The sequence below is a fragment of the Megalops cyprinoides genome, chromosome 18 (assembly GCF_013368585.1).
Source record: "Megalops cyprinoides isolate fMegCyp1 chromosome 18, fMegCyp1.pri, whole genome shotgun sequence".
Lineage (NCBI taxonomy): Eukaryota > Metazoa > Chordata > Actinopteri > Elopiformes > Megalopidae > Megalops > Megalops cyprinoides.
Genome location: NC_050600.1, coordinates 8,019,961 through 8,039,983, shown reverse-complemented (window position 1 = coordinate 8,039,983; position 20,023 = coordinate 8,019,961). Strand labels below are relative to the sequence as shown.

Genomic DNA, 20,023 nt, shown 5'->3' with positions numbered 1-20,023 from the left:
CACCGTTGACAAATGTCAGGAGGGCACCCAGGTAAAAGATGCACATTCTTAACAGTGTCTCTGAACACACACTATAAAAAAAAAATCCAATACAATAATTAGAAGGTTTATTGACAGCTTCTAAAATATTCTCATCAATCAGTGGTGGTCTTTGCTTGCCTGGAGTTAAATTAAAATCTACAAAGCAAACCTTCCTTCAAATCACAGAGGAAAACACAAAGTTCAAAAAAGCATCGATTATGTAGTCAACAAAAGCACAAAATTTTAAAAATAATAATAAACTGCTGTTGGCTCCAGCTATGACATTTATAAACTGCAGGCAAGGGAAACACTGGGATTTATTAGACTGTGGCCCTTCCTGGGTTCCACTGTGATCATTAACACAAAAGACAATAGAAAGCACAAGACCTGAGTCATGCCCACATCTGGTCTTTATGCAGACTGAGTCAGAACAAGGTTATGCAAAGGAAGCACATCTCTCCTGTGCTGCAATTAATAGAAGACTGTTTATTTATGGGTGTGCTATGATCTCGTAGTTAAAAGCTTGCGGCTTATTTCCACCAAGTGCACCATTAGGCAGAAAATGTCCTGAACGAACTGGAAATGTTAACCTGACAGCTGGTTGGCAAAAAGCTTTATTTCAGAAGAGGCCTCATCTGCACACGAGCACTCCAGCAACTCTGTTGTTTCATCCTGAAACCAAGCTCTGCACACATGTCATGGGCCCTTGCCATCTTTGCAGGATTGAACAACTACTTCCATTGAAAGTACAGTTGCTTGTGGATCTGGTTGCTTCAGAAGCCTACTCAGTTGGACCACTGACAGGAAAACCTACTCAAAGACCTGGAGAGGGGCCTCCTGGTGGCCAAATGTGGGACCTCAGCCAAAGTGTAAACAATAGGCCAAGGGCCCTGGAGGCTTCTTATGAGGGATTTATACATTATTTATTTTCCCAGCAGAGCCCTTTATCCAAAGCGGCTTACTGTGCATTCACATTATTGACCAAACCTATTCCGGTTGTGTACCATGCTCAAGGGTACAATAAAATCAAAGGGTACAGAAACCAAATGCCAGGAATCAAACCTGTAACATTTAGACCACAGGCTAATTCACTTAACCACCACACCATGCTGAAAGTGTCATGAGGTGGGAGAGCTCCTCAGCAATCAAGAACAGGCGTTCTGGAGCAGCAGCTGAGTGACTCATCAGCGAACTTCTCCTCTGAGGAGGTCACTTGACAGAGAACATTGAAAATGGAACAGAAAGCATATGCCGCCTTATGCACAACTGGGACAGGAAGATTCATCATTTAGGCATCACCTTTCATTAAAAATATGAAGGTGAATAAGATGAAGAAGAACAACATGGATGTAAGGAATTCAAATATTCCTCTTTTACAGATGGGCTGTCTAATCTTGCAAAATAACTGGATTTTGGGCTGAGGCTATTATCTTATCTCACTTCTTAGTAAACACACCCATGTGTAGTACTGACGCTATAACGGACCATCAGACCAATAAAAAATCTCACAAACAAACCTCCTTCCCAGCAATGGCAAAAAGACAGATCGGTATATTTTGTGATGGATACATTGGCTCTTTTTGTTAACGTACTACTGAACCCTACATCGCTTTGGCCACGTGCCGTCTGAGTTTTCCGTTCTAGTTTCGTTTCGGGGCAGCGGCGCAGAAAATGAGAAGAGAAGCGAGCAGACGAAGTACGTCCGTCCTGGGTGTTGACGGCTTAGGCACAGCTGTCTTGCAACAGTGTGCCCACAGGAACGGGAATTGACAGAAGTCTCCTACGCGTTCATTTGCGGATGCGCTTAAAATCGCCAGCCTTTAGCAAATGCATTTAAGAGTTAATGTGTATTACAGTCTGAGATTTCCAGAAAGAAAGCAGCAATGTCGTTTTGCATCTTTTTAGAGGCCTGACCAGCATTTCCAGTGGTATGAGAGTAGGCTCTGCCGTGTTTTCCCCCTCTTCATTTTTTGTTCTAGGGTTGCCTCAGATGAAATGACTGCTCCAAGCTTCAATGTTATTAAAATGCATTTTGTGACCTATCACTGACCTTCACAAAAAGGTTGTACAGATTCAGTGTAGAAGAGACGAATCCATCTGTTTTTTTTTTTTTTTTTTAGTCCAGTTAAGTCGTCCGTGGAATGTTTTCTTTTAAAGGTTATAGTTAAATGTAATATTAAACGAACAGATGTACCTGGAAACGGGAGTGGTGAGTTTCCAGAGCTCAGTTTCCCGAGCGACAAAAAAGCAGGATGTTAGAAACTCAAGACTTGGAAACAGCTGCTAACGAAACCTTGCAAACCTGTTTCTAGCTCCTATTCCTCGACTCGAGTTATTGAACGGTTGTAGGACAAGCGGCCGCTGGTAGTAATGGCCACCAATAAACGGTAACAAGCAACACTCATACACATGGCTGTGTATGGCACCTCGCCACTAGGGGGCAATCTGAGTTTAAAAATCTAAAAAGGAGGACACACCCGTTCTAAAAATAACTCGCGTTAAGTGAGCGTAATATATCGGGTGTAAGTAGACTTGCCTCTGTTCATTGCCTAGCTTTACACTGAAAAAAATAAATATGCAGCCAAGCTAAAACATGGTACCCCACTACCACGCCTTATTTTGCGTGCTAAATCATTTCACCAAAGCATGTTCTCTTAATGAAGGTACAGTTTAATCCTCATTTAATTAAATTTATTTGTTAATTTTTTGCATTCAAAAGGAGGGCATTTCTTATCCCATTACTTCTCAGATAAACATTTCCCAGTATTGTTATGCTTATCTATTCACTTTTTAAAAATAGTCCATTCAATTTTTTTTTTTTTTACTTCTGTTAATTGATGTTTTATCGATTGTATTTTTATGACAGTTTAACCATTACATTAATCTACAGCATATTCTCCAGAGGCAATGGCCTCTTTAGGCCAAAAGCATCAAATGCATACATGTATGCATAAATAAAAGCCTACAACACTTGCAGTCTGTATGTGTCTGTATTCGGTGTGTGAGGGCGCTCATCCACATATCGTTCTGTTCTATCACATCACACCAGAGCAACAGGGGAAATCTTATCTGATCTTTCAGCTCATCATTGGCGCTGCTTTACGGCTGCTCCTCGTGGCCTCCTCAGCAGGACTGGTACTATAAGAACTTATTCTCAGGCATTGGGTTAACATTAAAATCAGGACTAATGCTGTTTTATGTGCTACTACCCCGACTGGTATGACATAAAAAGGGGGACAGGAATACTGTATGTGTTAGTGATGCTCATTTCACTTAGTAGTAAAACAGACGAATGATTTACACAGCCAGATAGAAATGCACTTCGCTCAATAGCAATTATCCCCACACCAGCCCGTGCCAGACACGCGCACATGGATGTGCAGGGAGGGAGGGATGTGGCGGTTCTGCTGTTTTATGGTTTCCTGAAAGGTTGGGACATCCTGTAGTTTCTTTGTGCCTATACATTCACTTCGCTATACATGACGTGCGAGATAGAGGCATACAAATGATCTTTGCCATGCGCTTTGCATGAAACTTTATGACAACCCATACCATTTTAGAATAAGCAGACACAGTGTGACGGTTTGCATTAGATGGTGCCGTTATGGCTGATTGAGGTGGCTTTTATACCGTACAGTGTATGAATTAAGAGTGAATTTATTGTTGACATTTATGGAGATTGCCCACGCTAGGTGATGACGTGAATGGCAATGTATCAAAAATTACTAAATTTATGGTATTTTAACAAAATTACAGCGACGTACATCTTCTATTTCGCTGTGTCTGTGAGATTCGCCTTCCTTTCCCTTGGGTTGTCTTTTTAACCCGCCTGTAATATGTAAATACAGTATAGTACGATCTGCACAATACACGCGTAGACGAGCCAACCACAACAACGCGTTTGATTGGTCTGTCCCCCATCTCACTCTCTCCTTAAATCTCGCATTACGCCGCTTGGTTCTCGCGTTACGCGTGACGTACGATTTAAACAGTTTTGAAAGCAGATCAGAAGAAAACAAGCAAACAATCTCCTCGCCAGTGACAGCTCAAATTCCTGGTGTTGCATCACAGTAATTACTCAAACTATGCATTTGTTTTGCACCCGTGTTACGTAAAATGATGTGTTTTAAACAGATGCACCACCAGTGCATCTAAATCATCCCGCCCGGATTACCAGAGATTAGCGCTAATGCATTGATTGTACTGAGTTAGGTATTCATAAAGGTGAGGGCGATAGTGTGAGCATGTTGACGTATTCGCTCAAACAATCACAGATTAGCGCTACACTTGACACTCATGATGCACGACGCAAAATGAAACGTCCCCTAACTAAACTGCAATCGCACAGAATATGTACAGCCGACGGGGTTGCACATTCATGAGAAGGCAAGCACAGCTAGGGGGAGATGTGGCGCAACTTCTGGGACCAGGAAGCGTTCGATAGAAATAGTATCGCACGCAAAGTGCCATGCGCCAGAGGAGACAGACTTGCTGGTTTGAGAGACCCGTGGTGCTTGGAATCTCTCCGTGATTCATTGGGCAGGGGTTGTAGGTAGAGCGTAGCTGCTTCCCTCACTGGACTTTACTTTTGGTTTATGTTTTTAATTTATCCAGTGTTGGAGGAAAAATAGCTACCGCATAAAGACAGCCGTGGAAGATTGTTTGAGAATATCTTACTGTATATTGAAGAGAGCTGTCCTTCTCAGTCTAGTTCATTTCGTTTACCATGGCTTCAACAACCTGTACAAGGTTTACTGACGAGTATCAGCTGTACGAAGAGCTTGGGAAGTAAGCATTTCTCTTATTACTTCTATTACATATTTAGACTGTAAATATACAGATATAGCTCATTGTGTATAATTTCTTGAAACTAGCCACAATGCCTAAAATATGTGAACTAATATGTATCAGAATATTTGATAGTTGTTATAACATGTGTATGAAAATAACCAATAGTTTCGTTTTTTTTAGTTTCACCTCATAGACTAATTGTTGCTGCATCTAGTTCTGGAGGAGAAAGCAGTTTATGATGATGTGGTACAAAGTCTTAGGGAAATATGGAATTGTTTTTTCCGTTCTCGTTGTCGAGGTACGGATTTTTGAAGTCTCAGCCTACAGCCTACATACAGGCTATCGGAATGTCTCCTGTATAGTTATACCGAAAAGCAGTCATGCACAGTTAAAATCCATGACGGCAACAGTGTTTAGTAAATTGTCGTCTGATTATTGCTGCCTAGTGTCATTTTTTCTATACTGTCCAGGAGTGGATCGATAATGTTCTAGCAACCTGATTCCTCAATTAAACGAAAGTAGAGAAAGGTGACCTGTAGATTTGATCGGCTGCCGTACAGCCGGTATGATGTTTTACCATTCAATACTGAGGGAAGAGGATACATATTTGCTGAATTTCGTATTAAGAGTTACCCCTCGTATTATTATTATTATTATTGTTATTATTATTATTATCGTCGTCATCACCATCAATAATAATGACCCATTGGAGCGCGAAATAATCTAGCTAAAGCAATAGACGTGGCGAGTAGCTCACCGAAAGGACTGACGCTGACAGCGAAAGAGTGTGAATGAAGAGACAATTAGGTCATTTGCACTTTTGCTGTTTGCATAGCTATTTCCAGCTATGTGTCAAGAAGTGTCAAGAGGCTTTAACTCCCGCCCCTCCGTGCGTTACTGCCTCTAAAGACATAGCGTCCAAACAGATAAAAATGCATAAATATGTGCTGGTGCTACAATAAGCATGCAGTAGAGAGAGTGTTCCTCTTTGCTCTTTAAAAAAAAACCCTATCGTTTCGCTTAGAAAAAATGGCAAATGTAGGGGCAAAGCAGATAGCCATCAGAGCCTAGCAGTGATGGTTAAATATTGGTGTCTTCTGGTGAAGTCTTGTATGCAGAAACACTCCAGATATTTCTGTAAAAGCTATTAAATGCATCCTTTTTTTTCAATGAATGCAGCAGTAGCTCTTCCTCTTGTAGAGGAAGAGCTTTTCCTCTTGTACCAGTCACTCCCTCAAAAGCAAAGTGAGGGCAGTTTTAATTACACAGTTCAGGTACATGCAGTTACCACAGTCTGTGTGTATTCAGTCAGGCTGAAATCCTGTTTTCATTTTTTTTTCCGCTTTATTTTTTTCTGCAGAGGCGCCTTCTCTGTGGTGAGGAGATGCATGAAGATCTCCTCTGGCCAGGAGTATGCTGCCAAAATCATCAACACTAAGAAGCTCTCCGCCCGGGGTATGTGCATTCAAGTCTCTGAGCCAATCACATTTGTTGCAGATGTGCCCGACCCCTACCCCTGCCCAACAGATTGCAGATGGAGTGGTTCATTGGTGCAGGGTGGGTGCAGAGAGCTACTGTATGAAGAAGAGTCAACTCTAGATGAATAGTCAGCCCACTGCACCACGTTACCCAAAGGAGGAAGAGAAACAAGTTGACGCATAGAGTCTGAGGGGCCCACGGTTGTTTGTAATTTGCATCTACTTTCGCGTTTACTCATTGCAAACTTGTTCCTTCCGACCCCCCCCCCCAACATTCCCACTTCCACCTCCATTTCATCCATTGCTCCTTTTAAATCGTTGCCTTGGGGTCCGGCAGTTGCCGCACCTGCCACTCACTGTTGCCCCTGCCAATTACCTCGCAGTGTCACGACCTCCCCCGCAACCCGAGAAGCTTGATCACAGGGGGAATCTGCTGGATTTTTCGTATTGGAAATTTGCATTAGAGGGCGTGGATAAGAGCACAGCTGGGCACACAGCCATGTTGGGCGTTGAGGAGGAGCCATGCAGAGCTATTTCTGCTAAATGGGATGAAAATTTAGATCAATGCATTGAGTAACGTGACACCCTTACTAACGCATTGACATTGGAGAGGCTAATTCACTGCAGGGGTTGGGCAGTCATTTACGGAGGGGTTGTTCTGCAATCTCAGTAGTCTCGTGAGACATTAATGTTAGTCCTCTTAGTGTAATTCTCCTGCATTTGGCCCAATTTTCCGTTATGCAGCGAGATACCGACAATGAAATGGGCCCCGTCCAGGAAGCTGTTTGCCTTTTTTTTTTTTTTTTTTTTTTGTGGATGTGTTTGAAGCAGCTGTGCAGTGAAGTGAGTGCGTGGGATGGCCTGGCTGCCTCTGTGACACCACTGATTGATTCATACGGAATCCTTAATGGGCTGCTTGATAGCTGCGGGGAGAGGTGAAGACTCGCCGAGGGGGGGTTCCCTGTCTGACGACGGTGGCGCGTTGACTCTGTGTTTGGGGAGCGTTGGCCTCCCTGCGTCGGACGGGGTGTGCTGCACCTTGTATGCAGGAGAAGGAAGAGGCAGGCTCGGCACCAGGAGGAAATACAGAGGGGTGTAGTTGCAATCCACGGAGGATGCACAAAAAGTCATAAATACTATGTAGACATCGGGATATAAGGAGACAGGTGGGGGCGCACTGAGGTCCGACTTTTGGTGCAGTGCAGCCCTAAGCACCCCCATAGCGCCCGGTCTGGGAAGAAGAGAGGGGAAGGGAAACAGAATGAGCGAGAGATGGAGAGAGGTCGAAGGAGGGCAGGGAGAGCGTGTGAATGAGGCTGAGGGGGGAGGGGGAGAGAGAGGGGGAGAGCCACCTCGATAAGTGCCTCTGAAGGTGACTCCTGTGAGGTGAACATCACATCAGCGCCTCGTAGTCTTGTCTCAGGACTGCAGTGAAGTGGCACCATAATCTGAGGTCCAGGATGGGAATCGTTTCTTATGTCTAGAGATGTGGGTTCAGCACTCCCACGCACACAGAGCCCAGTATGAAGCGCTGTTAATAACTATGATATTGCTTGCACCATAGAGCCCAATCATTTTTTCTCTTGTTTTTTTTTTTTCTTTTTTTTGCTATGGCAAGAGAAGGTGGAAAAAAAATGTGCACTGGATCTGGTTCAACGTTTTCCCCGCTGTGTGTTCTGAGCACACAACTACAGTTTCCTCATCTGTTCTACTTGTAGGAAAATTTTAAATTGAGAAACATCAAGGTCATTCCGGAACTCTCGGGAATCCTAAAGCGGGTCATTGTGTGAAAGACAGCTGCTTGCATCGAGCAAATCAGGAGACATTCGTGTATTTGAACTGGAGATTATCCAGGCCCTTTCCTCAGATACTGATTAGCTGAAAGCTGGCCATTTTCGGGGAATACTCTTTGTTAGAGGTGGTAGAGAGGCAGATGAATGTCTGTGTGTTCAGAAGGGGCTGCAATGCTATCAGTTCCATTTCTGTGCCATGCTTTCCAAGGTGATGTTGGTTGTATGATTGGGAACATGATTTTGATTTGAACAAAAAATGTGCACACTTTAGTTTTCAGTTGATATTTTCTCTACTTTTTCTTTATGGAGAATTTATCTATGTGTATTACTGCAAGAAACACAACAGATGAACGTCAGTGTAAACCACATAAATGGATTTCTCTGGTAAAAATCTGGATTTTTAGTGGATGGGTGGAAATATATATTTTGGTGAGCAGGATTTTATGTGCATTGCTTCAGAACTGAAATATAATTCAAACATAGTGTCACCACTTTAAGGTAATCTGAAAGAATATTTCAAACAGATTCATTTCATAATACCTTCTTATAATAAAGATAAGAGAGTCATAAATAAGAAAATCATAATTCATACCTCAGTAATAGTTCTGCATGATTTTAAAATTTCATGTTCTTTCTTATCTTTATGATAGAAGGTGTCCATTTTGAAAAGCCCATCATTTTTAATAACTAAGAACAAGCAAATCTGAAATGCTTTCATGGTTTTGTAATGTATTTCAGGCCATCCATCCCTTAAAAAAATCCTGGAATGCAAATCACACCATTGTTACTTATTCCTTCAAAAATGGTCTTGATCATTTCAATTCATATAGACTATAGTAGATAGCTAAGATGTAGAAATAGTCTACTCTCTATGCACATAACTGATATATGTCTTATTGTGTTGAATATAATTTAGATAAATTTTAGTAGTATGCTAGCCATGTTTAATACAATAGGAGGATGAAAATGTGGTGGTAAAACATATAATATGCTATATAAAGGCGGGGTATTTTCAGGATGAAACTAAAGGAGGGTGAAATGATTGTGCTCACACTGGAGAGAGGCTTGTGTGGTTTGTGCATCGGGGGTTCAGGTGCAGTCAGTCCAGCATGGCATTCTGGACCACAGTTGTGCTGAAGCCTTTCAGATCACGCTGTCCTCTCATCCCCTCCCGTCCTGTAGTTCTCTCTCTCTCTTAATCTCTCAGTTTCTCTCTCTCTCTCTCTCTCTCACTTTCTCTCTCCCTGGCTCTGTATCCCTGTCTCTGTTTCCATTTCTATCTGTCTCTCCCCCTCGTCCTTTCTCTCTCTCTCTCTCTCTCTCTCTCTCTCTCTCTCTCTGTGTCATATAGGTCATTTGACCCCTGTAGAAACCTCCAAAGCTGTAATCCCCTGGTGCTTCTTCAAACATAAGTTACACAGCGGGAGATGCTACCATCCTCCACAGGGCCGTTCTGTGTCCCCTAATCGTTGAATTTGGAAGATCCCCCCTTGTGGAATTCCATTGTTGTTTATCACCAGGTCTCTCCTTCCTCTCCATAAATATTCATTCCGTCTCTGTTTTTTTTTTCAACATTGCTATGACGTCGACCTGCTTTATTACTTTCAGTTATGCTTCATTGTGTTTATGATTTTCCTCCAGAATGGTCTATGCCATTGGTATATTTGCCATTTTTTTTCCTGCACCTGTCAGTCAATCAATCAGTGGAATTTTATTCAATGTGACATTCTTGACAAAGGAACAGAGCACTTCTTACAGCAAATTAGTTTGACATAAAGTGAGTTACAGTGGATATGACATGCAAAGAAGAGCACAAACACAGTACAGATGAAGGCAAAGTCGGAGTGGTAGAGCTGGTACGAATGGGTCTGGACTGGATGTGAGGCGTGCGTTTGCGTTGTTATGAAATGGGATTTGAAGGAGTTTGTCCATAAATTCCTAATTAGTGTAAGTAACGTTATGGGGTTTAGCATGTCATTTTGTAGCTCTGTGACACGCAGAGGGAATGGCTGGCCAAGCCACACCGAGTGAAGTGCATTGTGGTTATTTACTGCGGTCACTGCCCTGGTCCCACAGTGTTCGCCTGTTTTGAGCCCACAGCAGAGATGGAATCAGCGGCTGGAGAGTGGTTTCTTCACACAGCCAAACTGCTGACATCTTTTCTGGCCTTGGTAAACACCAGTTACTCTTATGGCTTGAACACATTTCATCCAGTCTTCATTTATCATTGACCATTTTGCGGGTTTTTTTTAAAAACTGTATCTGTACAGAATACCCAATACCCCTGTCCATTTTTATTACTTGGGCCATCAGCATTGCTCTCGCCTTTCTGAGGCACATTGGGCGTAACTCATGTGAGAAGGAGTGGGTAAATGACTTAATACATCAAAGTCATGAATGTATAGTAAGACAGTTCTCATAATATTGGTAGTGAATGCTGCTTTCTGTGTTGATCTTGCAGTGTCATTGTTGCCAATACTGCTTTGCATATTGATCCTAGAGTGCAGTTGCTGCGATTACTGCTGGATCTTGCAGTGTGATCGTTGTAAATGCTTCTTTTTTCGCGTGCAGTGTAATTGCTGTTAATGCTGCTTTGGGTATTGATTTTGCGGTGTAATTGTTGTTAATGCTTTTGCTAGTGATCTGATTGTAGTGTTTGTGAATGCAGCTGTCAGTATCGACCTTGCAGTGTAATTGTTGCTAATGCTGCTCAGGGTATGGACTTAGTTGTATAATTGATATTTAGATGGCAGAGTAGCATAGTGGTAAGGAGCAGGACTTGTAACCGAAAGGTTGCCAGTTTGATTCCCAGCTGGGGCACCGTTGTACCGTTGCTGTTGTACCGTTGGGCAAGGTACTTAACCCAGAATTTCCTCAGTATAAATGGGTAACATGTAAAAAATTGTAACCTATGTAAATTGCTCTGGATAAGAGCATCTGCTCTTATGCCAATAATAAATGCTTTTGGTACCGATCTTGCATTGTAGTGATTATGTGGTATTGGTCACTATTATTACATTCAGGGTTTAGTTTTACATGCTAGCAGTGCATTTGTGTTTTTATTTTCTACCCACAGTCATGGACCTTCCATCCCCTTTGTCCCCCAGGCAGTTTTTAATTGGATCTGATTGGCTAGAAGTAATTTGCTCTGGATTTCCCATCCACTTCTGCAGCAGACTGACAGGACTGATAGAAATCAGAGCAGTGTCGCTATCAGATTCCATTTTCTTTTGGTGTGGGAAGGCTGCTAAGATCAGTCACCGCCACAGGTGGCTTTAATCGGGCAACTTTGATCAAACACTGAGTAACAAAGGAGCTGTGCTACTTGGTGGGGGGGGGGGGGGGGGGCACTAGCACAAAGACCCTTCAGATTCACCTTAAATACACCTGGGCTGGGTATGTACCAATGTGCAAGTGAGTGAGAATGACCACACTTTGCTTTACATCACACAAGTGCATACTTGAGGAGGAAAGAGAAAGGATGCCGTTTGGGTTGCACTTTCATCACCTTCATCGATCTTTCAGTCAGGCCTGGATAAATCTTCCTGTATAACCACAGTGCAGGCTGGGTTTTGAGGTTTCTCCTGTTTTAATTACAAAATCCTCTAAATTATCTGCATTAACATTAGCAGTGTTTATAAGGAGTGACGGATATATTACTGATGACTGAAGGCAAAGATTTGCCATTTGCTAACTCAAGTAACATTTTATTGAGTAAAACGTTGAAGTCTGGTTATAGAAAAAAAGCATACAGTTTTGTAATTGAACATTTATTCACAGACTAATTAATCCAAGTATAATTATCCGACAGGAATATCAGAGCAGCCTTCAGTGGGCACAGTGTCACAAAAAGATTCGCACAAGAGGCTAATGGGAAAAGAACAGTTATTTAAACAAACTCTACAACTTCAAGCTCAGAACTTCACCTCCTGTCATCCTCTCTACAAATCATTTTGCAGAGCTGTAACAACTGAATGTTTGTCCAGAATATAAACTGTTGTATATACAGCCCTCCTGGAACTGTTTCTGTCATTGTGGAGGTGTTTGATGGGCCGAAGGACATGAGAGTATGTATGTGTGTGTGTGTGTGTGTGTGTGTGTGTGTGTGAGTGAGTGAGTGAGTGAGTGAGCGAGTGTGTGAGTGTGTGTGATTTGGGGTCCTCATTCATGCGTGCATATGTCTGCATCTTTGTGTGTTTGTTTTCAAAGGATTCAAGTGGAAAATGTAAAGAAATGTAATTTTTTTATTGAATAACACCCAATTCATTGAAAGAGAGCTGTTTCTTCACTTTTTCCAGAAAGTTTCAGTTGTTCTTGTGAAGACATCTCTCTTTTGTGCTGAATTGAGTTGCAGGGTCAAAAAGAATCCATTTACAAGATGGAAATGTCAGTTACATTCCAGGGGTTGGAGGCAAAAAGGAATGCAGTGCATGCTGGGATTTGGAACCAGCTGGAATTGACCAGCGTTAAACGGAAAATCAGCAATTGGCAGGAATTGGGGCCCGAGAGCACAACAGAATCCATTGCATGAAATGTTCTCATGAGCAGGAGAATGCATTTCAAGGTTCCGTTGGAATGTGATGTCACACAAGGACAAACTACATTTTACCTTGCTGTTGCTTATCAGGTGCTCTTATCCAGAGTAACTTAAATAGCTCACAGTTTTTACATGTTATTCATTTACTGCTGACTATTCAGGTTAAGTCCCTCACCAAAGAGTACAACAGCAGTGCCCCACCTGGGGAATTGAACAAGTAACCTCACCTCTGCGTTAGAAGAGCTGTTCCTTACCACAGGTAGTAATTTTATGACCCCTCTGTAAGACCTTGTGGAAATGGCAGCCTTTAAAATCCCAAAGGGTGGAAAACACTGAAACACTGGATATGTGATCAAGACATCTTGCCATTTGTCTCAAACTCTGGAAGTCATTGTCTTGTATTGTATGTCATAATGTTCATGCGGTCGCAGTCATGATGTTCATTGGGTTGTTACATGTTATGGCTGCATCAGGACAATACAGTCTATCAAAGTTAAAAAAAAAAGTCCCACATTCATATCGATCTAATATTCCTTAGGAGAAAAGGCACAAGCTCCCTCTTCTTCACAGGACTGACTTTGGTGGGACGTGAGGGAATAAAGGAGGAGAAGTGTGAGGGGGCGTGAGGTGAGCGAAGCCGGTTTGACACCCGCGCTGTAAGGCAGGGGGAAAGAAAGCCGCCATCGCACAGGCATCAGCGTGATCCGTCTGGAAGGGCAGGGCGTGCAGAGTCCATGTCGCCGGGCCAAGTTTCTGTCGAAGAAAATACTGTTTTTAAAATCGCCCCCTGAAGCATGGAAAGCCGGCGGGGGTTTGGCAGGGCGGCGGAGCCTGGCACCGCGAACAGCCAGGTTCACGTCACCTCAAGGGTTCCACAGAGGGGCCAGGCGCTCCGAGAGGGATAAGACAGAAATGAACTCCCGCTAAGTATTGGTGCGCCAATTGAACGAATCTTGCAAAATGACAAAAAAAAGAAAAAGAAAAAGAAAGAAAAAAAAAAACGAGCCGAGCACAGACGGACACGTGATGGGGGCTGATTCATCCTTCCATTGTAAGCTGAGAACTGAGGATTGCTTAACGTCCCTCTGTTGACTTTTGAGAGAAGCTGTCTTTTACTTTTCCTCCTCCAGTCTGCCTCGTGCAATTAGAATTCACCAGAATGAGGAAAGATAGGTGGAAGCTCCGCGTTGCTTTTGCTTCCAGCCGGGAGCAGATGCTTCCAGGTTTTTTCTGTGAATTCCAAAACCTGTCGGGACATGTCTCTCCCCTGCTGATGGCTGAAAGATGAGCTACCGACCCGGGGAAAGGAAACTCTGTGCAGAGCATAATTATTTTTGGGAGAGAGCTAGGTGGGCTGTTTCACAGATCTCAAAAAAATTCTGTTGGAGCGTTGATATTTTTATGATCCTCTTATATGTGATAACCTCTCCTTTGTACATTGAACATACAAAGTCCATTGTAAATGATGCCTGCCTCGCTTTGACCTGCACTCTGTTGATGCGCTTGGTTAAGAGCCAACACTACAGGGACTAGTAGAGCAGAGGGACTCTTTCTGACCCCTGATTGGTAGAAAGGTGCCTATCCCCTAGAGGCCTCTCAGGTTGCCTGAATGTACTGTCAGTACATTATCATCTGATCCACACCTGGGAAAGAGGAAATGGCAGGCTGTGTGCAGTGCCAGACTGAAATCTCTGTCTTGTTGTTGAGTTTATAAACAGTCTGCCTCGCCACGCGTTGCGTCAAACTGAAGCAGTGATGCTCTTTGACGATGACCTGCGCGGAACAAATTTGAACTGCAAGGAGCGTAATGAACAGAAAGATGGTTAATTCATGATTTTGCCTTTCTCTAAAGGCCAAGGGTGTGATGGTGAGGTCTGATCATGCCCTCATAAATACAGTATGTGGTTATTTTGCTGCCATGCTGGCTGTACTCTGAGCAGAGGCCAGAGGTTTATCCCACACAGCACGCACCCTCATCAGAGAAAGGTCTTATCCTCCGCTAGCGGTAAGCTTCAGGACGAGGGCCCTGTCACGCCTCCCCGTGGGGATTTAGGGGTGGGCTTCGTCAACGCCCTCCGAGGTCAGAGGGGAGGCCGAAGCGGCACGTTGTGACATCACCTCCTGGAGCCGGCCAGGACATCGCAAATCCTCACTTCTGATTATAAATGCGTGTGTTCCATCAAAGGGACACAGATGCTATAAGTCCGGCCGTGGATTTGCCTGCATGAGTCATAATGTCAAAGGCTCACTGGGCCGTTTCTAGCTCATTCTTTTAATGCCGCGCCCTGAGATAAAGGGAGGGATGGAGGGGGAGATTGAGAGAGAGAGGGAGAGGAAGAAAGGCAGAACGGAAAGAGAGGGAGGGAAAAACGAGTGGGAGGAGGGGTAAGAGAACAGGAGAGAGAGGTGGGAGAGAAGAGGTGGTGTCCATCTTTCATGACTGTCATTCCCAGTCTTTAACCCACATCCACCCTGTACTGTAGTTCACCCTCTCCCTCACTGCCTTGTGCTGATCGTCTTGTCTGAAAATGCCTTATTCGCATTTCATATTAAAAAGGTTCCAAGCCCTGTTTATGATGAACACAAGTGGATTTGCATCCTTTTAGCCGTTTTTTTTTGGCTGCTGTAATAATGCCTAATTTTTGAGATTGTTGAAGTTCACTGTCTTTTGATGCCTAACATTAGCGTGTGAATAAATAGCAGGTTTTGTCGTAAGGGCTTTGTGCCCTCAGTATGATTAAATCTGTGTGTGTTTTAGTGTTGCTCTCTCTCCCCTGGCCTGTTTTGAGTCATAAACAGAATGCGTGTCACCGGGGAAGAGCAGATGGAGTTTTTCCCCCTCCTGTTTTTTTTTTTCTGTTTATATCCATGCCTCTGTAAATCTGAATGGATTTGTGTAAAAGCAAAGCCTTCGTTTGCATCATAACCCCGTGCAGGAAGGCAAGGTTTTGTGAAACTGGGATGGATTTCCTATGTGTGTGTGTGTGTGTGCGTGTGCATGTTCCTCTTTGTTTGTGTGTGTGTGTGTGTGTGTGTATTCACGCGCGTGTGTGCGTGCACGTTCTCTAGAACGAGGGCGTTTTTTTGATATGTGTGTGTCATGCGATCAGATGATTGCACATCACAGGCTGCCCCCTTTGTTCTCCCTGTGATGTCATTCCGCACTGTGGTTCACTAAAAGAGGCTCTTTTTATGCCGCACATCTAAAGGATCTGAGGATTTGAGGAAGCTTTGACAGGACGGCTTTGCTGTGCGTGTTTATCTCCGTGTCCGGTTAGCCATGTATGACCCCACACGTATAAAATTATTTCTGCGTGGGCTCCATCCCCAGAAAACCTCACTCTCACACTCGAGCGCACGCACGCACGCACGCACGCATGCAGTGCGTACCGGCTCGGCAAGCTCTGGTCACGGCACTGCATGGAAGATAAACACACACTGTTGTCCACTCCTTAAGTCTGTGTGATATTTTAAAGCCGGGGCTGCCTCTGGCTCCGGGTTGGCTGGCAGCGCTGGTACCGTACCCAGAACCGGAGGCTTACGTAAGAGGAGCCGTCTGCCGTTAATCAGGCCGTCGGAGGGGAGATCTCAGGACGCACGTGCACGCACGCAGGCCTCGCGCTCGCTCAGATAACAGCGATGGCGTGACGTCTGCTGGAACGTCATCCAAATGTTTTGCATGTTAAATGGGGTGGTTAGAATTAACCACAGGCCCCTGAAAGAACACAACATGCTGGCATGGAGAGGCTAAAAATATCTGACCCCATCCCACTCCACCCCCCTCCAACCATACAAAAAAGGCTCATTACGGATTCTCTCATGCCACATTCAGCTGCGTGATAATGACATAGTTGTGTTCATGGTATTTCCTCACTGGCAGGACTGAGTAAGATTACACATACTTCAGCATTATATTACATTATATTACTCTCATCCAGAGTGACTTACATAGGTTACAGTTTTTACATGTTATCCAATTAAACAGCTTGTGTGTAGCAGCAGCAGTGCCTCAGTAGGGAATAGAACCAGCAACCTTTCAGTTACGAGCCCTGCTCCCGACCATTATGCTACGCTATTGTACTGTGCATGAATGTAATCATCAGTCCAGTTTTATCCCAACAGAAAAAATGTCCCCTACATGTGAAACAGTTTCTTTAAGTCAGGGCAATATGCCATGCAAAAAAAATACATGATGAAATTGAGAAAAAAACATATCCAGACCCACATCTGCAGCCATGAGTGTGTTTGGCTGCACGTCTGTGGAAATTTCATCGGCAAACTGGAGAAAATCACAGAAACACAAATAATCATCTCCATGCTGCCGATGAAGACTTGTAATTAGACACATATATTAGACACATATGATATATACCAGGTTTGTGAATGAAAATTAAGCTGTTTTTTTTTTTTTTTTCTTAAATGGAGTCATGAAATGGAGCTCTCAGTGGTCCGGTTTTCATCCTCATATTTTACATAGATTTTATGTTTTGTGGCTGACGTAAATGTATACGGGTTTTAAGGGCGAAAATTATGGAATACAGATTTAGTTTAAAGAATAATCCTAAATTAAAGCCACTATTAATATTAATAAGTTGCCGAATACTCTTCGATCAATAACGCGGAGCCTCCAGCCAGCATAATTGCATAAAATGTCACCAGTGGGGCACCCTGTGTTCCACATCTACATACCGATGTTTTCATCACTTCAGAACTCAGCAGGAGAAATGAAAGTCGGACTCCTGTTCTTTCTTTTTTAAAAAATCTTTTTTCCCCTCATTTATTTCCATGCTAATTTTCCAGTTCACTCGAAGCCCGTTTGCGTCACTTTATTGCCCAGCCTCTCCTGTCTATTTTTGCTCCTGACGTGAACTCCCTGAGGAATGCTACCACAGTTAGCAGATGAAGAGATGTCTGGCTTATAAAATGTTTTGAAAAAAAGAAAACCTTTAATTGTTAAAAATTCAATATTTATTAGAGTGGAAAAAAGGGTTTCCTTCTCTTCCTGTATCTGAGCTAACCTAGAATGATCTTCTTTTTGAGGCAACTTAGGCAGGTGTGTGCATCGATTCAGACCCGAATCTACAGGCAAATTTCAAGGAAAGAGGAGGAAAAAAACGCTAATTAGTTCCCTAGGCAAGCTGTGCAGGAAGCTTGTGCCACGGTTTCTTTCTGAAACGCCTGTCAGGCGCGGCGTTGTAGCGCTTTGTCAGAGCCGCTGAAAATGGCTCGCAGTTGCTCCCTTCGATGCTGTCGGATCTAACGAGCTCTAACCGAAGGCAGCGCTCAGCGTGGAGGCAGGCGGCGTGTCGCGGTGCTCCGCGGTGCGCCAGACCCTTCAGATGTATTTAAAGCATTCCCGGCGTGCAACCGCGGGAGTCGGTGGCGCTGTTTTAGCGCCGAAACACCGAGACGAAGGAGGAGAAACATTCCCAGACCCCGAGTCGGAAAAAAAAGTCGCGATTGTCTGTCCACGCAGATCCCTTCATCGATTTATAATTTCCGGCTTCAGGAGATAAGACGCAGGTCTCCCGAGCATCAGTCTAAATCCTAATTTACGAAGTAGGCCATCGGCTAGGAAGAGATAGGGCATTCTTAATTAGTGTCTCTTTATCCCTCTTAGTGACCGTACACCCATGTACTGGAGCACCGGGATTCACTTCTACTCTTAAGGTAGAAAGGTACTGTGGAACTTTTTCAAAGTTGAGGGCTTTGGTGTGTGGCAGTCTAGAAAACAACTTAGCACAGTAAAGAGTTATTTTAGTTGTAATTTTTGCTCTTCATCAGACATGTGACTGTAGACCTAAATGGCCAAGCCACTCTGTCCAGTGGTAGCTGGCTGAAAATTATGTGTCAAATGAAATATAAATGCTTTCACAGGACCACTTAAGATAATTATCTCTCCCAAGATTGCCTAGCAATCTGCATCATTCTGGTTGAATTTAGGCAGGGTGCATGGAACTTTAATAACTAATATTAAATGGCAAAATTAAGCAGTACTACAAAGTTTGAAGAAAATGGATCAGAACAGAATTGTTTTGGTATTGAATGCATGAAATCCAAACTCAGCAGTGGGACAAAGGAATATGCATCTGTATTCATACTGTATATATGACCAGTATCTCAAGTAGTGCAGGGTGACAGTCAAGCTTCCTGGCACAAAGAAAATGATACACCCTTACATCACAATCCCGTATATATTTATAATAAATGATCTCCTCATCTGTCAAGCTTATACTGCAGGCTTTCCTTTGCGCTGAATTTGCCCTTGAAGAAGCAGGACATGTGTCCCTTCACACAGCCATAAAGATAGGTGGGGGAGAAATCTGTGGGGGGTCTCCCACTGCTCTGAAGGCTGTGGGCTCCTTCTGAGATGGGTAATGGGAGGAGGATGAGAGTAAAGAGGCCAGCCTGGTGCCGTGTGAACACCAGCCAGATACTGCCCCTGGGTCCAGGGCTGCAGAGATGGACATCTATCATGGTGAGGGTGTGTTTGTGAGTCCCTTACGCCAGGGCTCAATCTGCATGAGGAAGATGCAGTCCAGTGAGATCACTGTACAGTCTAGGGGTGTGTGCACCTTTTTGTGTGTGTGTGGGTATGTGTGTGTTTATGTGACTGATCATCGGTGTGTGCCTGTGTGTATGTGTGTGCATCTGCATGTGTTTTTTATGTTGGTGTGTGTGTGGGTGTGTGAGTTTGTCTGTGTGAACGTGTGTGCTTGTGTGTGTGTGTGTGACAGTGTGTGTGTAAGTGTGTGTGTGTGTGTGTGTGTGTGTGTGTGTGGAGGCAGGGAGGGAGAGCGAAGGAGAGAGACACCACCTGTCCTCTCCAGTCTCTCACCCCCATTCCCTCTGATCTCTTGAGCGTCCCTCTTCGTCTCGCCCCTCTGTGTGGTGAAGAGGCTCTCCAAAACACCAGTGCGCTTTCACACCCCCTCCTGCAGCCCCGCACACAGGCAGGCCCTGAGTGCTGGTCACATGACCATGTCACCACAGCTCCTTCCAACAGCGATAAACAAATATGACAACGCCATCAGCAGCGCTCTGCATGTGTGCGTGTGGTGGTGTGTGTGTGTGTGTGTGTGCATTTTCTGAATCTTGGGTGTGTGTATGTGTGTGTGTGCATTTTCTGGATCTGTGGTGTGTGTGTGTATATAAGAGGGTGTGTGTGTGTGTCTGTGTGTGTGAGTGATTGACAGCTCAGGATGAGAAGCTCAGGCACATGTTCCATATGTATTATAGAGGCAAACGAGGACTTAAAGGTTCTGGTTATGTAAGTGTTCATTTGATGCCTGGATGCTGATTTCCAAAGCCAAAGCCCTGTTGATTAGGTTCAGCCCATTGCTGTATCAGGTCACATAAAAGCTTCTCAGAATGTCTGTGATCTGTGATCACAACCGCGTTTC

At 43.9% G+C, this 20,023-nt stretch overlaps 1 protein-coding gene across 19 annotated transcripts in view; it reads left to right on the top strand.

Moving 5' to 3' along the window:
• Nucleotides 1-4,479: 4,479 nt before the first annotated feature.
• The window catches only part of camk2d1 (calcium/calmodulin-dependent protein kinase (CaM kinase) II delta 1), a 95,198-nt gene continuing 79,654 nt past the window's right edge, over nucleotides 4,480-20,023 (top strand). For all 19 annotated transcript variants that reach the window (XM_036550848.1, XM_036550844.1, XM_036550841.1 and 16 more), the window contains exons 1-2: nucleotides 4,480-4,809; nucleotides 6,173-6,267. In XM_036550848.1, coding sequence (XP_036406741.1) covers nucleotides 4,748-4,809; nucleotides 6,173-6,267 — 157 coding nt within the window. In that variant the 5' untranslated portion in view covers nucleotides 4,480-4,747. The remainder of the gene's footprint in view (nucleotides 4,810-6,172; nucleotides 6,268-20,023) is intronic.